General features: G+C 39.9%; 1 protein-coding gene across 3 annotated transcripts in view; it reads left to right on the plus strand.

Annotated features, from left to right (window-relative positions):
- Window positions 1-209: 209 nt before the first annotated feature.
- Window positions 210-19,560, plus strand: part of CWC22 (CWC22 spliceosome associated protein homolog) — a 30,838-nt gene continuing 11,487 nt past the window's right edge. Inside the window, exons 1-14 of one of the 3 annotated variants that reach the window (XM_032114745.1) lie at window positions 210-278; window positions 802-913; window positions 3,576-3,643; window positions 4,293-4,415; window positions 4,524-4,778; window positions 5,250-5,378; window positions 7,183-7,351; window positions 7,752-7,805; window positions 8,709-8,844; window positions 8,926-9,132; window positions 9,251-9,313; window positions 9,638-9,733; window positions 12,231-12,312; window positions 13,475-13,535. In XM_032114745.1, coding sequence (XP_031970636.1) covers window positions 887-913; window positions 3,576-3,643; window positions 4,293-4,415; window positions 4,524-4,778; window positions 5,250-5,378; window positions 7,183-7,351; window positions 7,752-7,805; window positions 8,709-8,844; window positions 8,926-9,132; window positions 9,251-9,313; window positions 9,638-9,733; window positions 12,231-12,312; window positions 13,475-13,535 — 1,470 coding nt within the window. In that variant the 5' untranslated portion in view covers window positions 210-278; window positions 802-886. The other 2 variants (XM_032114747.1, XM_032114746.1) reach the window with 2 other exon arrangements.

Below are 19,560 nucleotides of genomic sequence, written 5' to 3' on the forward strand. Positions count from 1 at the left end.
CTACATGTCCTCCTGACGGGAAACTTGTGCGCTTGGTCCCAGCGGGGTGTTTTTCCCGGGAAGCTGGGCCCGAGGAGCAGCGGTCCCACAGCAGCGGAGGCGAAGCTGCGACGCCTCCGGGCCCGCGGCGCTCGCGCTCCCTTGGAGCAGGAGGCGGCCCGGGCTCAGCGCGCGCTCCCGCTCCCAACATGGCGGCGGAGGGGGCCGGGCCGGGCCGCGCGCTCACTCCGCGCCGCCGGAAGTGACGCGTTCGGGGCCGTGCGCGGCGGCGGCGGGAGGTGCGGGCCCGGGGCCGCGGGCCGGGAAGTGTGCGGGGCTCAGGTTACGGCGGGGCGCGGGGCTCACCGGGGTGCCCCTTCTCACCCTTCCCGGGAGACCCGAGAGAGCCCCCGAGAGCCGCCGGCCGGGTGCGCCCCAGGGTCGGGTGGTCGCGGCCTCCCCCGCCGTGCCGGCGCTCAGCAGCGGGCCCGAGGCCGTGGGCCGGGCGGTGAGGCGGCCCCGCCGAGAGCGCGGCGGGCGGGCCCGGGCCCGGGCCGAGAGCCGTGTGGCGGGGTCGGTGGGCAGGGCCCCGGCAGCCCCAGCCGCGGGCTGGGCACTTGTCTCGGGGCCGGCTGTGCCGCTGAGCTCCCGGCCGCTGCTGAGCAGCCGCTGTGTCACCGCAGGAAATCGGAATAGACCCGGGGCAGCCGTGCGCTTTGATTTAAGCACTTGTGTAAGCTTAGCCTTCAAGAACGAAGTAAAGGTGCGTGCTCCGGCACCGTGTGCAGTCGAAAGGTTTTGATTGTCTTTTATGTGTTGCAGGTGAAATGGTTTTCATACGTTGAACTCCAGCTTGGATTGCCTCACTGCTGCACGTTGAGAACTTTGTAAAAAGCAGGAAGTCAAGATGAAGAGCAGGGTGACACAAGTAAATGTAAGTGTTCTTAAACCTAAATTGTAGGATTTGACCACTCCCATGTTACTGGTACCTAAGTTTGTAGTTGATATTATGTTAAATAAAATTTTCTGAATGCAAAGTGAGTAACACTTGTAGCTGTCAAGAGCTTACAAGTTTACAAGATAAATACTACTAGGAGTCAGTAAATTACAGCTGTTTCTAGCTCCTGTTGTCTTAACAATGAAAGTCCTGAATGTTACTAGCATATAACGTTACAATAATTGGTCAAAACTTACTGAATGATGATGGCTCAACAACAAATGTAAGCATGTAGAGGAATGGAGAAAGATTATGAAACATTTAACAGCGAACTTAAAAGATACAGAGACACAATAATTAGCAGTTAATTTGACAACTGTATGTGATACTGTGCATGTTAAAGCTTTTGCTTTTAAAAGCTATGTGGCCCATTCCTGAGTGGATGGGAGTGATTTTTTGGGAATGCAAGAAGAAAAAATTGAGAAGTGCTGTATTTGTAAAGTAGTTCACGTTTGAGACACGTTGGCGGAGCAATATTGTTATGATCCACTGCCTCAGATCTGTGGTATTTCTATGCCTGTTTGGAGCTGGGCCCTGCATAGGCTTCTTCACTCTTTTAGATATAGCTTTTCTGACTTAAGTGGCTTGTAGTGGGGATGCTTGAGGGGTGGTTTAATACCTTCTCCTATTTTCCCAATCTGGTAGTGCTCCCTCATCTGTCAAAATAAGCCAGTTAGCAAAAGCACACTGTTTGGACACTCTCAGTTAATCATTTTGATGAAAATGGACAAGGAAGGGAACTAGCTTGTGGCAGAAATCCTAGTCACAAAGAGCTGAGGGCGACAAGTTCTTGAGCAAACATAGCTGCTTTTGCAAGGAGACATGATAGGTGGCAAACACAGAAACAGCCATAATATTGTTTTATTTCTGTGAACACTTGTCTTTTTGGTTCTGCCTGGGCAGAGACAGATGATAAAGAACCCATGAGAACGGATCATCCTAAAAAGACCCACTACCTTCTTCCCATCTGCTAGATAGGATTTAAATACAGTAACTGTTCCGTGTTATTCAAAGATTTTTATTACTGCTTGCTTGGAAGCTTAGGATACAGACTGGCATTATATTACTGAGCTGGGGAAAAAAACCAACTTAAGTACTTTTCTTGGCCTTGAATGAATTCAGTGATCTGTGGTGTAATGAGTATTGAAAGGGTAAGAAAACCTTGGTGAATATGTGAATTTCTTGTACTATCTCTGCTGTCAAAGATAATGTGGCTCTAAAATTAAACAGTCAGGTGGATGTAACTTTCATAGTGAGGCATGCTCCCAGTGGACAGTGCAATGCCCTTGGTTCGTATCGTTGTCTTAATGCAGGCAAGAGAATGCTGGGTGTTTGAAGTGCACCCTTAGAAAGGCAATATTCTAGGGTGTGTTATAGTGGCCTCAAAAATAAAATTATTTATTTGCATGTATACACTCCCCCCAGTTAAGTTTTTGAAGATAACAGTCTGCCCTGCTCTTTATGGAGGAGGTGTCATTATATTCTAGTCACCCAGAGTTTTAACTGGTTCTTTAGTGGTTCTTCAGAACTGGTGTGCCAGCATGTTGGTGGAGAGGGTGCCACTTCCATGAATGAGCTGAGAGTTGCTGCTGGGAGTTCCATCAAGGTGCATAAGGAAATACTTGTGATGAGTTTCTGCATCAAGTGAGGTGCTCCCTATTTCACAGTTAATCACTGTGTGACAACATGAGATCATGGTTCTGAAAAATCATAAGTAGTATTTTAAAGGAAGAGACGACCCTTGCAATGAAAGTACTGCGGTTACAAATGCTGCTGTTTGGCTCTACCAAAGTTGTTTAGAACCATCTTAATGAATATCTTTCTATGTTTGTTGTAGATGCTGTCACGTTCTGATTTTTGTATGACTCCATACTTCTATATGTCCTGGTTCAGCCCATGGAATTTGGTGTGAACTATTTAAGTGTGTATCACTTAAACAATCCTGCAAATCTGCCAAGTAGAACAGTGCAGCTTAGATGTTTATAATGTATGCAGCTAGGAATGACTCATGAGGAAATAAATTGTGGTTAGTAAAAAGGGGGAACATAAGGAAAAATTAATAAAGGGGACTTCTAGGAGAGAGGAAAGACACTCTTTAAACAAGAAGTGGTGGAATTGTGTTCATGGTATTGCATGTGATACAACAAAGTGGAATAGCATCAGGAAGCAGGAAAGGCAGGTCAGTGGTGCATCTACTCTCATCTTCAGCAGCAATTAACAGCAGATGCCTTGAAAAGTTTAGTATTAGGGTAACTGTAAAAGTACTTGCTGACATACACTCCCTCTCTCTACCTGTTTGCGGCTTCCCGAGCCCAATAAAGTTTTTTGGTAGTCTGTGCAGATTTTTCTTCAGTGTTTGTTCAGTGCCTTGAACCTGAATAGGCATTTTGCATCTCCAGCATCCTGTAGCAGGATGTCCAGCTGCTTAACTGTTTGTTCCTAGAGAACCAGCTCTCCTTGTCATACCTGACGGCCATTAGCTTTATTTGATGGCCCTCCATGTAAAGGAGTGGGAACTGAAGGCATGGTGTGCTTTGATCTGAAGATGGGTGCTCACAGTCATGTTGGGGCTTGATTTTTTTTCTTTCTTTCCTTAAAGCATGGTTCCAGTCACGAAAGGAAGGAAAACTATAGTTCCCGACATGAAAGTTTGTCTCCAGAGGACAGGTAGCATGAATGATTTTTATATCCTTCAATTTGGTATAATTACCTCACATAATGAGTTAGAGAAGTTAAAAAAATCATCAGGTTGTGTTTCTTTTTATATATTACCATAACTAAGTGGTAAAATCCAAGTGTAGATTTAATAAAATATTTGAATGTCAGTATAACAGTAATTAAATTGATTTATTACTAAAACTCCACACTTAGTTAAATTATCATGAGACTTGAAAGTGGAAATTACATGCCAGCTTTTTGCTCAAAGTCACATATTGCTGATACCACAATTATCATTTTTGTGCAAGACTGCTTTGTGCTGTACAGGCCAAAGTAGATGGAACCAAATGAATACATGTGTTCCAAGGAATGCAAGCTGCTGAATTTACCTTTGGTGTTTGATGTTATTATTGCTAATTATTTAATTTTAAATTCTAGGAGCTTTCTTTTACAGTCAAGCTTCTTTGATTTTTGATAATTTTTTCCTGACAACAAATTACTGTTAAAGTAGACCCTTTTGTTGGAGTGACATGTTTTGAAACTCATGTTGCAGAATTAAAACACTTCTGCATTGTAAGTTTATATTGCAAGTAAATATTAATACCATTGCTTTTCTCAGCCTCTTACTAAGAATTTTTGTGTCTTGGGTTGCAAATAGGGATATGGAGCGTGATAGGTCTCGGTCTCCATCTCCCAGGAAGAGGAGATACTCTGATGACAGCAGATATGATGAGGAATATTCAAGACGGGAGTACTATGATGATAGAACTTCAGATGGAAGGTATGAAGCCCTTTCTTAAGCAGTAATAAAATACTTATTTTAAAGAATAAAATGTGAAACTTTCCATGTCCACTTGGGTGTTTAGTGGGTGTTTTTTTTTCTTTTTAGAAGGATGGAAAGGGGGAGAGATAGACATGAGAGATGGGAGGACAGAGAATATGATCGAAGGAAGCAGAGAAGGTACTCCTCACCTGACCATAGGAGTCCAGAGAGGTCGACAGGCCAGAGCTCACTTGCTCATGATGAGACTGCCTCAAAGAAGAAGAAAGAAGAAGTGGATCCAATCCTCACTCGCACAGGTGGTGCATATATTCCACCTGCCAAGCTCAGGATGATGCAAGAGCAAATCACTGATAAAAATAGGTGAGTTCAAAGTTATATACTAGTGGTTTTGCTGCAAGCAAAACAGTTATGGTGTTTAGAGAATTTTGGGAAAAATGGGATCCATTAAGGGTTGTGATCATTGTTTTGAAGGTATATTTTTATCAGAAGAGAGATAAGAGAATCAGATTAAAACTGTGCCTGCTTCTGCTGCAAAGTGTAAATGGTAAGGTAGGATATAGAATGTAGCTAGGAATTTTTTGGAACATCTTAGAAAACAGAACATACTGGGTTATACCATATCTGCAGAGAATTACACTTTGGTTTATCATATTGGTTCAGTGATTTTTCTAGTGGTTGAATGTATAATTGTGAACAAGTCTTCACATTTCTGTAGTGAATATTTTTTATCTATTTTACTGATTAAATGAAAATGTGAATGTATGCTATATATATGAAAATTTAGTGCAACTTCAGATTTATACATTGATAATTTTTGATGCTTTGTGATAGCTTGGCATATCAGAGGATGAGTTGGGAAGCCTTGAAGAAGTCAATCAATGGTCTTGTCAATAAAGTGAATGTATCTAATATAGAAAACATCATTCATGAGCTCCTTCAGGAGAATATTGTTCGGGGAAGGTAAGTCTTAGTATTATAAAATAATTATTTTGCTTTTCTGGTAACATATGCGCTGTTCATGTGTACACTATTGTGTGTGCTATGTGTAGTGTACAGGTGTTAGTCAGATTTTAGTATTAACCTTAGGCCATATTGTCCTATTCAGAATATTCCCTTCCTTGGGAAAGGGTTTGTATGTTGGGTGGAATAAAACAGTGCAGCAGATGGTGTATATTTCCTTTTCTTAAGGTTTTCCCGTGCATTTTACTTGAATGACTTGTAGTGTGCAGGTGCCACTGTCTATCTACTTTTTATAGTGCTGGATTTTTTTTTTTCTGGGACAAATAATATTTGTGGCCAAGATTTAGCAAAACAAGTTTTACTACAGTTACCTGTCAGAGTTGTTTATTGTTGTAGTGTAGAGAAAAGACCATTATGCTATTGGAGCTTGGTAGATCCAGAAATAATTCCGTTACATTTCAAACAGATAGCAACACTTTTTCTGTCACAGATTTATTTGAGGAGGAATGCATTACTTTTTGTGGATGTTATACCTGATGGAAAGATCAGAATCATGCAGCTAGCATAAAAATAAGAGAATTAAGTAAATTAAATAAAATAGAGAGTGTGCAAATAATTCCTGAATGTGATTTCTGTTAAGTAATAGTAATAATGCAGTTATTATTAAGTTTATTAAGTAAAAGTTATAATGAAGTTTCAGACTTTTGTAGGGCTGCTTTTTACTTGCCTGCATTTCATGTCCTTGAAATTTAATTTTCGTACTAGCAATTAATTTAAAAATGAGCTTATTGAATATTTTTAGAATATACTTGTCTGTGAAAGTTTTTGTGTGTGGTTTATAAATGTCAAAATAATGTAGATGGGAAATGACACCATTTTCCTCCTTCTTACAGTTAGTTCTGTACTTCCAAACTTGCTCAAAGGTACATAGAAAAGTAAGGAGATGAACTTTTATCTGTCAGGTCCTTTCCTGAGGTTTTAAGTAGAGGATAAAAAACGACTGAAACAAACCAGTTCTGGTTTGTAAGCAAGAAGTAACTAATTTCAAAATGGGAATATTCTGGTTCTGTGCACTAGTATGAAATGAGTTCTATTCCGTTTGTCAATGCCAAAGTAAGTAGGAATAAAGTCCCTATGTACTCTGTATTTAGTACTCTGTAGGAGGGTTTTTTTAGGATTTCAGTAGACAACAAGGAAGATAGATGCAGATATCAGTGTGTACTTTGAAGATTCGCATTTGGAGGTTTGTTTTGTTTTTATCCTCACCCACATGTATTCGAGTAACACAGCAAAAGTCAAATTCTGTGTGCTCCTAAGTATTACAAAAAGCAAAATTGAGAGGGGGGGAAGCAAGTCACAGATTCTTTTCAGACTTTCTTGATAATAAATGTGAAAGAGATCATTTAAACAATAAAAGAACTATTATCTCATGAGTCCTTTGTTTACATTTATTTAGGCTCTAAGTAGTATTTTGCAATCAGACTAAGTTCAGATTAAAAAATAAATAATTTCAGGGTACAAGATGGGTTTTTGCATGCTTGGCATTTTTAAGTGTAGTTCTAATATGAACAATATTTAGTGAAAGATATTGTAACAGTTTAAGAACTTTTCAGTTTAGACAGATTTGTGCAACATATTTTGCAAAATTCCATTTGTGGCATGATAAATCAGTGGTTTGAAAATGATCATCTGGTTTCTTCCAGCTATTCCAACTGCTCAACACTATTTTGTGTGGTAAGTACTGAATAAAAACATTACATGCTTTATTACCAGAAAAGTCTTTAAAACTTACATGTCTTTACAGGGGATTGCTGTCTAGATCCATTTTGCAAGCTCAGAGTGCCTCTCCGATTTTTACTCATGTTTATGCAGCTCTTGTGGCAATTATCAATTCAAAGTTTCCAAATATTGGTGAATTGATCCTCAAGAGGCTGATACTGAATTTTCGCAAAGGATATCGCAGAAATGACAAGGTATGTAAAATGTGAAGAAGCAACGTGCTGAAATGTGGAATTCTGCTTTGTAACTGTGTCAGGTGTGTTCAAAGGAGCACAGCCAAGACATAGGTCAAGACCAGTTTCTGGGACATTTAGTAGTATTAGAGTATCATGAAAAATGATACTCCAATACTACTACAGTGACAGCCTATTCTGAATGGGTACTGTGATAGTTTGGGGTTTTTTTTGTTTTGGTCAGAGGTGTTTAATCTTAATTGTTTATTTTTGAAAGTGGACTGGGCTAATTGTGAACAGCTACCAGTATCCCAAAATAGTTTCATGACTCTAATTTGATTGTGAGATATGCAAATCTATTGTATGAGTTACAAATTTTTTCTTCCCTATGTTAAAATTTCCTGGTTTATTTCTTTTGCAGCAACTCTGTCTAACATCTTCAAAATTTGTTGCACATTTGATGAATCAGAATGTGGTATGTTACTTTGTTTCTACTCAATCCAAACTGTATATGGCTACATTTTAGTTTTAACAGCAGTACACTAAGTGAAGGTGCTCTGTCTGTTCTGAAGGTTGCTGAAAGATAATCTGATTGTGGTGCCTGCTTTAAGTTGATAGAATCTCTTTAGAAAAGATATTGGTAATTGCTTATGCAGTTATCATCACTTATCATTCCACTTATGCTCCAGACCTTCCCCAGATTTCATATGTATGTTTGGGCTGGTATTCAGGCATGTCTTGATGCAAAGCAAGGATCATTTGAGGCTGTGTCCCACAGATCTTAAACAGTTTTCTTGCAAGATGTCTGTTAGCAGAACTAGACTTAGTTGTATCTGAATCAAATTTTTATCCAGCTCTATGCCACTTGCTTATGTGTTAGAAATCAGGATGTTCTGATTTAAATAATGACAAGAAGCAGTGTTTCAGGAATCTATCAGGAATATTCAGCATTTTGGTAAAGAGGAAACTAATCTGAGATGTGCTATTTACTTACATGCATGGCCCTGGAAGATCTGATTTAATTATGGATACAATGCACTTAGAACTAGGTTCTGTAATGCAAGTGCTGGTTTATTTTCTTCTTGGAGCAATGCATTCTATTATTTTCTTAGTGGCAAAATATTTTTCATTGCTTGCTTGTTCGCTTCAATAGCACAGTCACATTCACTACAAAATTGGTGTAAATACTGGTGGTGAAACTGGATTTGAAATTTTGACTTCCTCTTAATCAGCTTTGCCCCACTACTGCTGCCTTGTGTGTGTGATTAACCTACTGTTTTGTGGCATCCTCAAAGGCTGGACAGGTCTGTCCAGTAAATCACTGTGATGATAGTGTAACATTGTGCATTCTGATTCTTTGCTGATACTCTTTCCACAGGCTCATGAGGTTTTATGTTTGGAAATGCTCACTTTGCTTCTTGAAAGGCCTACTGATGACAGTATTGAAGTAGCAATTGGATTTATTAAAGAGAGTGGGCTCAAATTAACAGAAGTTTCTCCTAGAGGTATTAATGGTAAGTACAGTTAGCCAAAACCTATCTTGGCATTTGTATTAGAAAGTACCTTTCATATTTACATTTCTCTCTTTTCCAAAGCAATCTTCGATCGCCTTCGACACATTCTGCATGAATCTAAAATCGATATGCGTGTTCAGTACATGATAGAAGTCATGTTTGCTGTACGAAAGGATGGCTTCAAGGATCATCCAATCATTCCAGAGGGATTAGATCTAGTGGAAGAGGAGGATCAGTTTACTCATATGTTGCCATTGGAAGATGACTACAACCCAGAGGATGTTCTTAGTAAGTTAGAAATGGAAGACAATTCCTTAATTGTATTCCCCAAGAAAATAAAGTCAAGATTAAATAGTAGTTTTTCTTCAATTTGTGTTTTAAATAACGATTCTCTTTTATTCTAAAGATGTTTTCAAGATGGATCCAAACTTTATGGAAAATGAGGAGAAATACAAAATGCTGAAGAAAGGTAGGAATATCTTGTGTGTATACACAACAGTTACCTATGGCATTTGCTTATTCAGCTGTTGCTGGCAACATTTATTTAACAGTGGGTGATATTTCTGTCCTGTGTAGCTGTCATTCAGTTCATAGACCTTTCCTTTGTGTTGCTGCTACTCAGTGTTGTTTCTCCAACTATGTTCCCATTCAGTTATGATATACCTGCTTTTTAGCCTCTTCCACATTCTGCACCTGAGACATCCTTTCACTCTTCAGGTGTTGGATCAGGGTTTTTTTTGTAATGAAAGTACTGTGGTCTGTATTCCATTAATCTGGGATACTGCTCTTTCAGAAATTCTTGACGAAGGTGACACTGAATCTGAAGGAAATCAAGAAGCTGGAAGTAGTGAGGAAGAGGAAGAAGATGATGAAGAGGAGGATGAAGATGGTAAGTGTATGACTGGCATCTTACAAGCAATCAATTGACTGTAGATGAAAAAGGAAAGAAAAGCTTAACTTCTTAGATGGTTTGCAAAGCTGAGATGTTCAAATGTTAAGGAAAGTTTTCCTCTTCAATTATTCTCAGATCTAAGTGTTTACTAGCAACTAGTATAAAAGTAATGGTCTGGAAGGAAGCATTCAGCACATGCAGAAAAGGAAAAGCAACTTTGCCACATTTTTCTTGACAGCATCAGTTTGCAGTCACCTGCAAACATGAGACATGAAAAAGAGCAAAATGAAAACACTTGCTTAAACTTTTTCATGCTCTATCATATTTTTAAGTCACTTCCAAAATTAGAATGGATTTTATTACAGCTGTATCTACATCCTCCATATCTCCCTTCAGTACAGCCCTCTTTCTTGATCGGTAGTGGAGACAAGGCTTACTCATTTTTAAAGAATGTATTCAACTCCCAGGAGAAAAAGGTTGATGGATAAGCATAACTGAGATTTTTGTGCAGACTGAGTAATTGAAAAGCCAGTCAAGTATTGTTCTTGTGGAATACCAGGAATGGATTTCCTTATTAGTTTGGTGGAGTATTTCACAGAAGAGCCAAGCTCCTAGGCTGATGAAAAGTATGAGCATTCACATAATTTTTCGTTTTCAGGTAAGGTAATGGACCAGTTTATACTGAGTGTTGTCATGCAGCACTTACAGGATGGCCAGGGCATCAGACCCAGCCAGCATGGGTTTACGAGGGGTAGGTCTGCCTGACCAGCCTGATCTCCTTTTATGATCAGGTGACTTGCCTGGTGGATGCGGAGTTTGGAGTTCAGCAAGGCCTTTGACAGTGTCTCCCACAGCATACTCCTGGAAAAGCTGGTAGCCCACAGCTTGGACAGGTGCACTCTTTGCTGGGTCAGGAACTGGCTGGATGGTCAGGCCCAGAGAGTGATGCTGAATGGTGCTGCATCCAGCTGGCAGTCACCAACGGTGTCCTTCAGGGGTCTGTACTGGGACCAGTTCTGTTCAGTATTTTTATTGATGACATGGATGAGGGTATTGAGTCCTTCATTAGTAAATTTGCAGATGACACTAAGCTGGGAGCTTGTGTCGATCTATTGGAAGGAAGGAGGGCTCTGCAGAGAGACTTGGATTGATTGGATGGGTGGGCAGAGTCCAACAGGATGAAGTTTAGTAAGTCTAAGTGCCGAGTTCTGCATTTTGGCCACAAAAATCCCCAACTACTTTACAAGCTGGGGACGTTGTGGCTGGACAGCGTCCGGGCAGAAAGGGACCTGGGGGTGCTGGTCAACAGCCAACCGAATATGAGCCAGCAGTGTGCCTTGGTGGCCAAGAAGGCCAGTAGCATCCTGGCCTGCATTAGGAACTGTGTGGCCAGCAGGAGCAGGGAGGTCATTCTTTCCCTGTACTCGGCACTGGTAAGGCCACATCTTGAGTGCTGTGTCCAGTTCTGGGCCCCCCAGTTTAGGAAGGACGTTGAGATGCTTGAGCATGTCCAGAGGAGGACAACAAGGTTGGTGAGGGGCTTGGAACACAAGCCCTGTGAGGAACGACTGAGGGAACTAGGGTTGTTTAGCCTGGAGAAAAGGAGACTCAGAGGTGACCTTATCACTCTCTACAACTTCCTGAAAGGAGGTTGTAGACAGGCAGGGGTTGGTCTCTTCTACCAGGCAGCAACTGACAGAACAAGAGGATGCTGTCTCAAACTGTGTCAGGGAAGGTATAGGTTGGATATTAGGAAAAAGTTTTTCACAGAAAGAATAATAAAGTACTGGAATGGTCTACCCAGGGAGGTGGTAGAGTCACCATCTCTGGATGTGTTTAAAAAAAGACTGGACATGGCACTTGGTGCCATAGTCTAGTTGAGGTGTTAGGACATGGGTTGGACTCGAAGATCTTGGAGGACTCTTCCAACCTCGTGATTCTGTGATTATTTACGATTTTACCGAACTTCAAAAGACTGAAGGAATAGTGAATATTTTAGAAATGACAGTGTTCCCAGAATGGTTTGGTTCAGAATGGATTTTTCTATGCTTGCTCCAGGACTTTGCAGAATGCTCTAATGTAGATCCTACACGTAACAGGAACTAAGAATTACTTGTTCGAATCAGAGATGCCACATAAAGCATAGTATAGCTGAATTATGCAGAAAATAGATTACTAGTAATGTTGACAAGAAATGTTAAACCTAGAGGTTGCAGTGACTAAGAAACTTAGTCTTTAAAAGAATTGCCCTTTTAAAACTGTCTCTAAATGTTTACCTTTGTTACAGATGAAGCAAATACTGATTTTTATATTTTTTCCTTATCTATAAAAATAAACATAAAAAAATACATAAACCTGCAAACAGGCCTAAGTTCTTGTAGAAAAATAATGTGCTACAGACTCAGTAAATGGTAAATAGAGCTGTCCTAAAAAATTACTACATGTGTCTTCCTTAATGTTTTGCTCTTTACGAACCCATGTTTTTCTTTTCCAGGTCAGAAAGTTACTGTCCATGACAAAACAGAAATTAACCTGGTCTCTTTCCGTCGTACAATTTATCTTGCTATTCAGTCAAGGTAAATATAAATTATACACCTATGAGAGTAGTTCTTTTGAAATCAGTGAACTGTAATTCTCTTTCTTTTAAAGTTCTTTGTTAATGTGTAATTTTAAAAAAAAGAAGTAGGGAAGTGTTCTTTATGGATCCTGACCTGACTGTGTAAAGCAGACTGTTTTCCCAAATTCTCATTCTAAGACGAATCTTGTTTGTTTCAAAATGTTTGGGTAGTGGACTGGGACTACTGCTGTAATGAGAATTTTCTGAGTGAACAGAAAGTCAGTGATCTTCAGATTTTACAGCATCTTGAGAATTCATGAAAAAAAATTGAGACTACACTTAGTACAGTCCATCTCCACATCTGAGATGGAGTTCTGCAGTGTGGTTCTCCTTAGGCCTGTTGCCATCTTCATTGTTTGGAAAATAAGTATGCAGATACCAGCCCTGAAGTACAGTCTTGTGGTCGTCTTGGGAATGAACTGCCCTTGCAGTACGTGGCACGAATACTCCAAACCTGCTGGATGTAGCTCCTGTGTCACCAGGGTGAGAGGAGGGATTTATCCCTTGCGGCGCATAATACTCTGCAGGTCCGATCCTGCATGAGGAGTGCGATGATGTAGTTGTGGTGTTGATCATTAGACACAGGAATTAATACCATACTGAGGGGTATCAAAGGCTTTCACATTGCTCAAAGTTACTGTTAAATACTTTCTTGCCACACTCGAATTTCATCTTATACTTGAGGGGCAAGATGTACCCAGTGGTAGCTAAAGGCTTTCAGAACAGGAGTGCCAGGAGGAGACTGTGGTATAATACTGCTTTTGGAGCTTGTGTGTAGTGCTTGTGTTTCAGTGAGTTTCAAAATATGCAAAACAAGCTCCCACTTTTCTGCTTTTTAAGTTTTATAAGATGACTTAATAGTAATAACGACTAGAATCATCCTGGTTTTAGATTGCCTGCAAATGTAATCACTTTGGATTAATTTTCAGATAGAAACTCCTGAAATACAAAATATTTATTAAAAAAACTCACAACAACAATAAAATATCAGCAAATCAAACAGCTGAGATACTTCAAAACAGTTGAGATTTCAGCACCAATGATCAATCTTTATAATAGAGTTCTGGAATGTTTTTAGCATAGCATATATTGCACTGATAATAAGTATCTTTTCTATTCAGCTTAGACTTTGAAGAATGTGCTCACAAACTGCTGAAGATGGACTTCCCTGAAAGTCAGACTGTAAGCCTTTATTCTTACTCTATTTGTTACTGACATTATTAAGACACAATACTGTGGTCGTACCTAAAAGCCTTGCTTATGTTCCACAACCTAGTTTGCATAGCAAGCAGGTGAATGAGTGTCATTCCTTACAGCTATTGTTCCTCAAAATTAATTTCACAACCTTTAGAGCAAATAGACTGACACGTTTCATAAACAATTTGTCTTATGCATGTGCTCCTTTCTGTCAAGCAACACAAATGTTTGCTCACAGCCTGTTTAAAAAGGTCTTTTGTTTGGCCTGGTGAAACTTCTATCCTATGACAAGAGTGCAGCAGCATGGCAATCATTCTCAGAGTTCTGTCTCTGAAAGAACTCGGGCTTGAAGATAATATTTGCAGGCAGCTGTAGGCTTTATCAGTAGGGCTTGAAATTTAGCACAGTGCTAAGGGTGTGTGGTTTTGGTGCTTTCACAGTCTTTGAATAACAGTGTATTGAATTAAAGCAGTTTTAAGTATGATTGCTTTACTGTAATTTTGGAGATCATAAGACCAAAGCTCTTTTGTCCTCAGACTCTGTAAGACCAATGCAATTGCTGTGTTTCCAAGAATGGAAACTGTTCTTCATCCAGTACTTCTATTCAGTACTGGTAGAATGTAAATACCCATCTAATTTTCCAAGCAGCTTTTCAGTCAGCTGTAAGCTGTCATCATGGGCGAGCTCTTAACTTCTTGTGGCTTTAATTATCAGTTTTATTTGAAACTGTGTGTGTGATCAGTAACTTTAGTATAATACTAACTAGTAAGGGGATATCTGGACTGCACTTAGGTGTTCTTTGAGAACTTGTTTACCTAACGTTTTTTCAATTCTTGTACTATTTTGTTTCTAAGCCATTTGCATGGAAGTAAGCGAAGAATTGAGATTGTGTATTTTTTATCTAGTTCTCTAATTCTGTGCATGAAATGCAGTATTAAGCATGTATCAGATTAAAATTCTCAGTGAAGTATACATAACCTGAAGAATTCTAAAGAGAAAAAAAAAAATGTTTCCCAGCAAATCAATTCAGGTATAAAGAATAGAGCAAATAATCTAGAATATCTGTACTAGAGCATACAACAGTTATAATACATAACACTTCTTGCTTGTTGGATAACTGCACATAGAACTACTTAACTCTTGGGATTCAATACCATGGCAGTCTCTGTCAGCTTCTAACTTCTGTGGGCAAAAACTGCTCAGAAAAGAAAAATTTCACAAGGGAAGGGAAAAAAAACCCCAACAATTAGTATCAAGCTACAATTCAATACTAGGAGTAGGAATTATTACAATTCAAGGTTCAAAACTGTTGTAAAACTGCATCCTCTTACTACATGAGGCTGCTTCTTTGCGCTGATTTTTTTTTCCTTCAGAATCATAATTACTCTTCACCTCATTTAATCAAAGATATGAGAGCTTTGACTTGCTTATTGTATAGAATTAACCTCCTTTATGGGGACAAAAGTTGAAAAAAAAAAGTGCTTCCTGATCAGTGTGAGAGCAGAAAGAACAAGCAGATGTAGGCAGTAAAATTACTCAGGGATTTCTAGGACTTGAGTCTGTACGTGTGGATAAAAAAACCTGAATGCACTCAGCAGGAAATTTGTTTAAATTAGCTGCCAGTTTTTAAGCTAGAAAAATCATCTTTTATTCGTTCAAGCTACTGTCTTCAAATTGAAGCCTTTTATTGAGTTAATTCCCACTGCCTTCATTAAAAAACAAGCCATTATTAAGTTTGCAGGTGACACCAAGTTGGGCAGGAGTGTTGATCTGCAGGAGAGCAGGAAGGCAGAGGGATCTGGATGGGCTGGGTCAATGGGCTGAGGCCAACAGTGTGAGGTTCAATGAGGCAAAGTGCTGAGTCTTTCCCTTGGGTCTCAACAGCCTCAGGCAGCACCACAGGCTGGGGCGGGGTGGCTGGAAAGCTGCCCAGCAGAAAGGGACCTGGGGGTGCTGGTTGACAGCGGAGGAACATGAGCCAGCAGTGCCCAGGTGGCCAAGAAGGCCACTGGCATCCTGGCCTGGATGAGGAATAGTGTGGCCAGCAGGACCAGGGCAGTGATTGTCCCTTTGTACTGGGGACTGTAAGGCAACACCTCGAGTGCTGTGTGTGGCTGAGGGAGCTGGGCCTGTTCAGTCTGGAGAAGAAGAGGCTCAAACGGGACCTTATCACTCTCTGCAGGTACCCAAAAGGAGGGTATAGCCACGTGGGGGTTGGTCTCTTCTCCCAGGTAACAAGTGACAGGGCCAGAGGAAATGGCCTCAAGCTGCACCAGGTGAGATTTAAATTAAATACTAGGAACAATTTCTTCTCTGAAAGGGTGGTCAGTCATTGAAACAGGCTGCCCAGGGAAGTGGTGGAATCACCATCCGTGGAAGGGTTCAAAAAAGACTTGTGGATATGGTTTAGTGGTAAGCACGGTGGCACTGGGTTTACAGTAGGACTTGGTCTTATCATTCTCTACTATTATTCTTTTAGCTGTAAAGCACTTCTTTCTTTTTTTGGTCTGTTTTACTGAAAGCTTCAACAATCTGTACTGCAGGATCTGGTGTCTTTTATCTATAATGTCTTTGCATGTTCTGATTCAAAGCTTTAAACAGTCTTGAGAAATTCCCAAAATGTTTGCTGAACTCTAAGGTGACCCAGCAAACTTTGTTTATGCTCATTCTCTCTTCCAACCCCTACTATGAATGGCAGTCATCACGAGAGGCAGGAACTAGAGCATTTAGCTGAAATAATCCTTAAAAATCAGGTGAAACTTAAGATTCTAATTGCAAAATTTTTGTGCAAATCAAGTCTGATTTTACAGTAACTTTGTGCTTTTCTTCCGAAAGGCTTTACTTAATAAAATAATATTTATTTAATTCTGTTATTAAGACTTTTCCACAGGTTTTGAGTAGTAAACTGTCAAGTATAATCAAAAAACTAGTAAGAATATCTGAAACGTGAAGACAGATGCGAACAACAGGTTGGAGACTAATACAGTCTTACTGACTATCTTTCTGGTTAACTCTTCCAGAAATCTTCATGTATAGAAATTTTTGGTGTGATTTATCAGGGCTGAGTTCAGAAATACATTAGCAGTTTTTATCAGTGGTTGAATTATCAGGTTATCGTGTCACATTAATTGCTGTGCAACACAAGTTGTTTGTCTGCTTAATACCAGTAATGGATCTGTCGTACAGCTCTGACTCGCAGAAAGAGGATTAAGGTTCAGATGGATAATCTGTGGACTGGAACAACATAATACTGCTTTTTGGCATTGCAGTTTGGGACCAGCTGCTGAGGGGGGATGTCAGCATTCCTCTGATTTCCCTCCCCCTTCCCCCCCCCCCCCCCCCCCCCCCCAAGGAAAGACATTCAAAGTGTTGAAGTTCTTTCATTTATAAGTAAATTTACTAGGAGGTGGGTTTGCTTTTATTCATGTTATTTAAACCCAACTGCAGATGAAGCCTGCAGATGAAAAGTGAAATAGCTTTGCTGTCTGTACTACAGTCTGTGAGAAGCTGTTCTAAACAAGCCTTGCAATTGCTTCTTTGGGCAATTCAGTCTTGGCAGAGCTCAATATTTTACTTTTTTTAAAAAGTACTGTTATTATCTCTGTTAAAGCTGCATTAATCCCATGCATTACCAAAGAAGAAAATGTAAATAATTTAAAACTGTAGTTAGAGGAGTGTGGTATTACCAGTTGTACTGGCTTCTGAACTGTGAGAAAGCAGGCAAACAAGCCCAGCTGAAATGCAGACAACTAAAAAACTTAAACCAACCATACACTGTTCTTGCTCTTTGAAAGTGTGCCTAAAATTGATTGGCTTTTAGGCTTTTTTTCTTTCTTGGCTTGTGATAAGAACTAAACTTGTATTCAGAAATGTTGCTAAATTAAATTAGAGCCTCTTCTAACACCATGCCTATTCCAGATAAAGGTAATGCGTCACCAGATATTTCTTTTTTGTTTTTTGTTTACTTAAAATGAGAAAAATTCTTGCAGGCACAGCCTTCTTGAAAGAATTATGCATGCATCTGACACATCTTCATTTTTACAGGGTGGTGTCACTTGCTCAAAGCAGTCCTAGTTGGTGGTGTGGGAGTGTCAGTGTCTCGTGTTATTTATGCCTTGAGTCTTGAAGATAACACAAGTACTTATGTTGACTTGACTATTTTCACTTTAAGTGAAAATATAGTTCAGGAAACTGATGTAGAGTGGGATGGTCTAAGGCTGATAATTATGCTGGTCAAATTGATGATTTCTTAGATTCATTGGTTTCTCCTCTAATTGGAGGGCATTACATCTGGTAGGTTTAGCAAGTGCACCATGATTAGGTCACAGCCTTGCTACTGGCTGTAAAAGGTAATCATCCAAGTAGCTTTCCTGTCTTTTGAAGCAGGAGTTTTTGTGGGCCTGAGATGCAGAGTCATTCTAATTTTCTGTGATGTATCAATTAAAAAATAAGTACATATCATACACATGTAATGTACATACCATGTTGTGGTATTTGTTGATGTCTGCAAAATGAAGGTACAAAATCCACACAGAATTAGGCTGTTGTGTTACTGACAGCAGGCATTAACTAGAATTTTGACTAGGTTTTGATCTTCCACAAATGTGTGTATGCATTTAACCTAATGAGATGGAATTGTTCAGATTACTCCAGTGAAATCACTTAAAGTGAAGTTTGCTTGTGCAGCCTTCAGGTGGAAGGAAAGAGATACTGTGGGACTTGGATGTATTATTTCACTCTTTTGTGTGTGTTTGTGTGTTGCAGGCTTGTAGCAGCATGATTAAAAATATATTTCTCCTTATATCCAGTTAATGATTCCAGTGTAAAATATTGTCTGATTTATGCAAGATTTGTGATAAGCATATTCAGCTTTAAGCATATGTTGCTTTAAACATAAAAGAGGTTGAGCAAAAAAAGGGACAAAAGTTGAGGAAAACCATTAGCTGAGCACAGGACAGACCTGGAGACTTTGTAGTAGCTGCTAAAAGCACTGCACATAGTTTGACAAGAGGCTGCCTGCCACTGAAACACCTTCCATGGCTTTGCCAGCTTTGGATATAAGTGGTAACATGACAAAAAAAGAAGAGAAAGCAGAGATGCTGGGAAAAGTAGTCTCTGTGATGGTTACACCCATTAAAATATGCAGCAGTAAGGAAGGCTTTAAGGTAGTCAGTGGAAGTAAAATACGCTTCAGTGAAATAAAAGAGGAAAAGAAAAAGTGTGGCATTTGTAAAAGCAGTAAAAATACATAAAATGCAAGGCACTCGTTTCACATAATTCCAATTTCACGTTGATTTAAATGAACCTAAGGCCTTCACTAGGTTTGCTCCCAGCAAATAATTTCCTTTAGTTCTGTGAAGAAACTTCTAGAAATGAAGTGTTGACATTGAAAGTTTTATATTTTAAGAATAGCTTACAGGTTGGGGATGTCTCATGATGGCTTCAGCTTGTGTAGGCAGTGGATGGAGCTGTGGGGCTGGTAGGGGAATGGAGGTGGAAGTGGCATCACTTCCAGCTAGGGAGGGCAGAAGCGATGTCCACATGGGGGCTGCCTGTGGGGCAGCTCTGAAATTGCAGTCTTGGCTGAATGCAAATCTTAAAGAAATTGTGAAAAATGAGGGCAGAAGGGGCTGGGGGGAGGTACTAGCCGTGGAAAGGAACCTGTGATCAGAAGGGGGTGAGCTACTTTAGCTCTTCTGTCTGCAGTGAGCACGGCATTTGTGTGAAGCTGAGAGAATATAGATTGGGCAGGGTGTGCCTGTGTTTTAAAATGGTAAAACTGGGAGAAAAAAACCAAGTCTGATTTTTCGGTCTTTGCTTTAGCATCTTTAAATGTATGATGACACTTGCCATGTTAGGTTGAGTCACGGTTCATCTAAACCATTTTTCTGTTTGAGTAAGAGAAACAGGGAATGTTTAGGGAGAACTGTGAGAAATGCACTGTATTTAGAGGTAGCTTTCTCCTTATTTTAGCAGTTTTGGAAAGTCCTATTGTTTTCCATGATACAGT

The sequence above is a fragment of the Corvus moneduloides genome, chromosome 7 (genome assembly GCF_009650955.1).
Source record: "Corvus moneduloides isolate bCorMon1 chromosome 7, bCorMon1.pri, whole genome shotgun sequence".
NCBI lineage: Eukaryota > Metazoa > Chordata > Aves > Passeriformes > Corvidae > Corvus > Corvus moneduloides.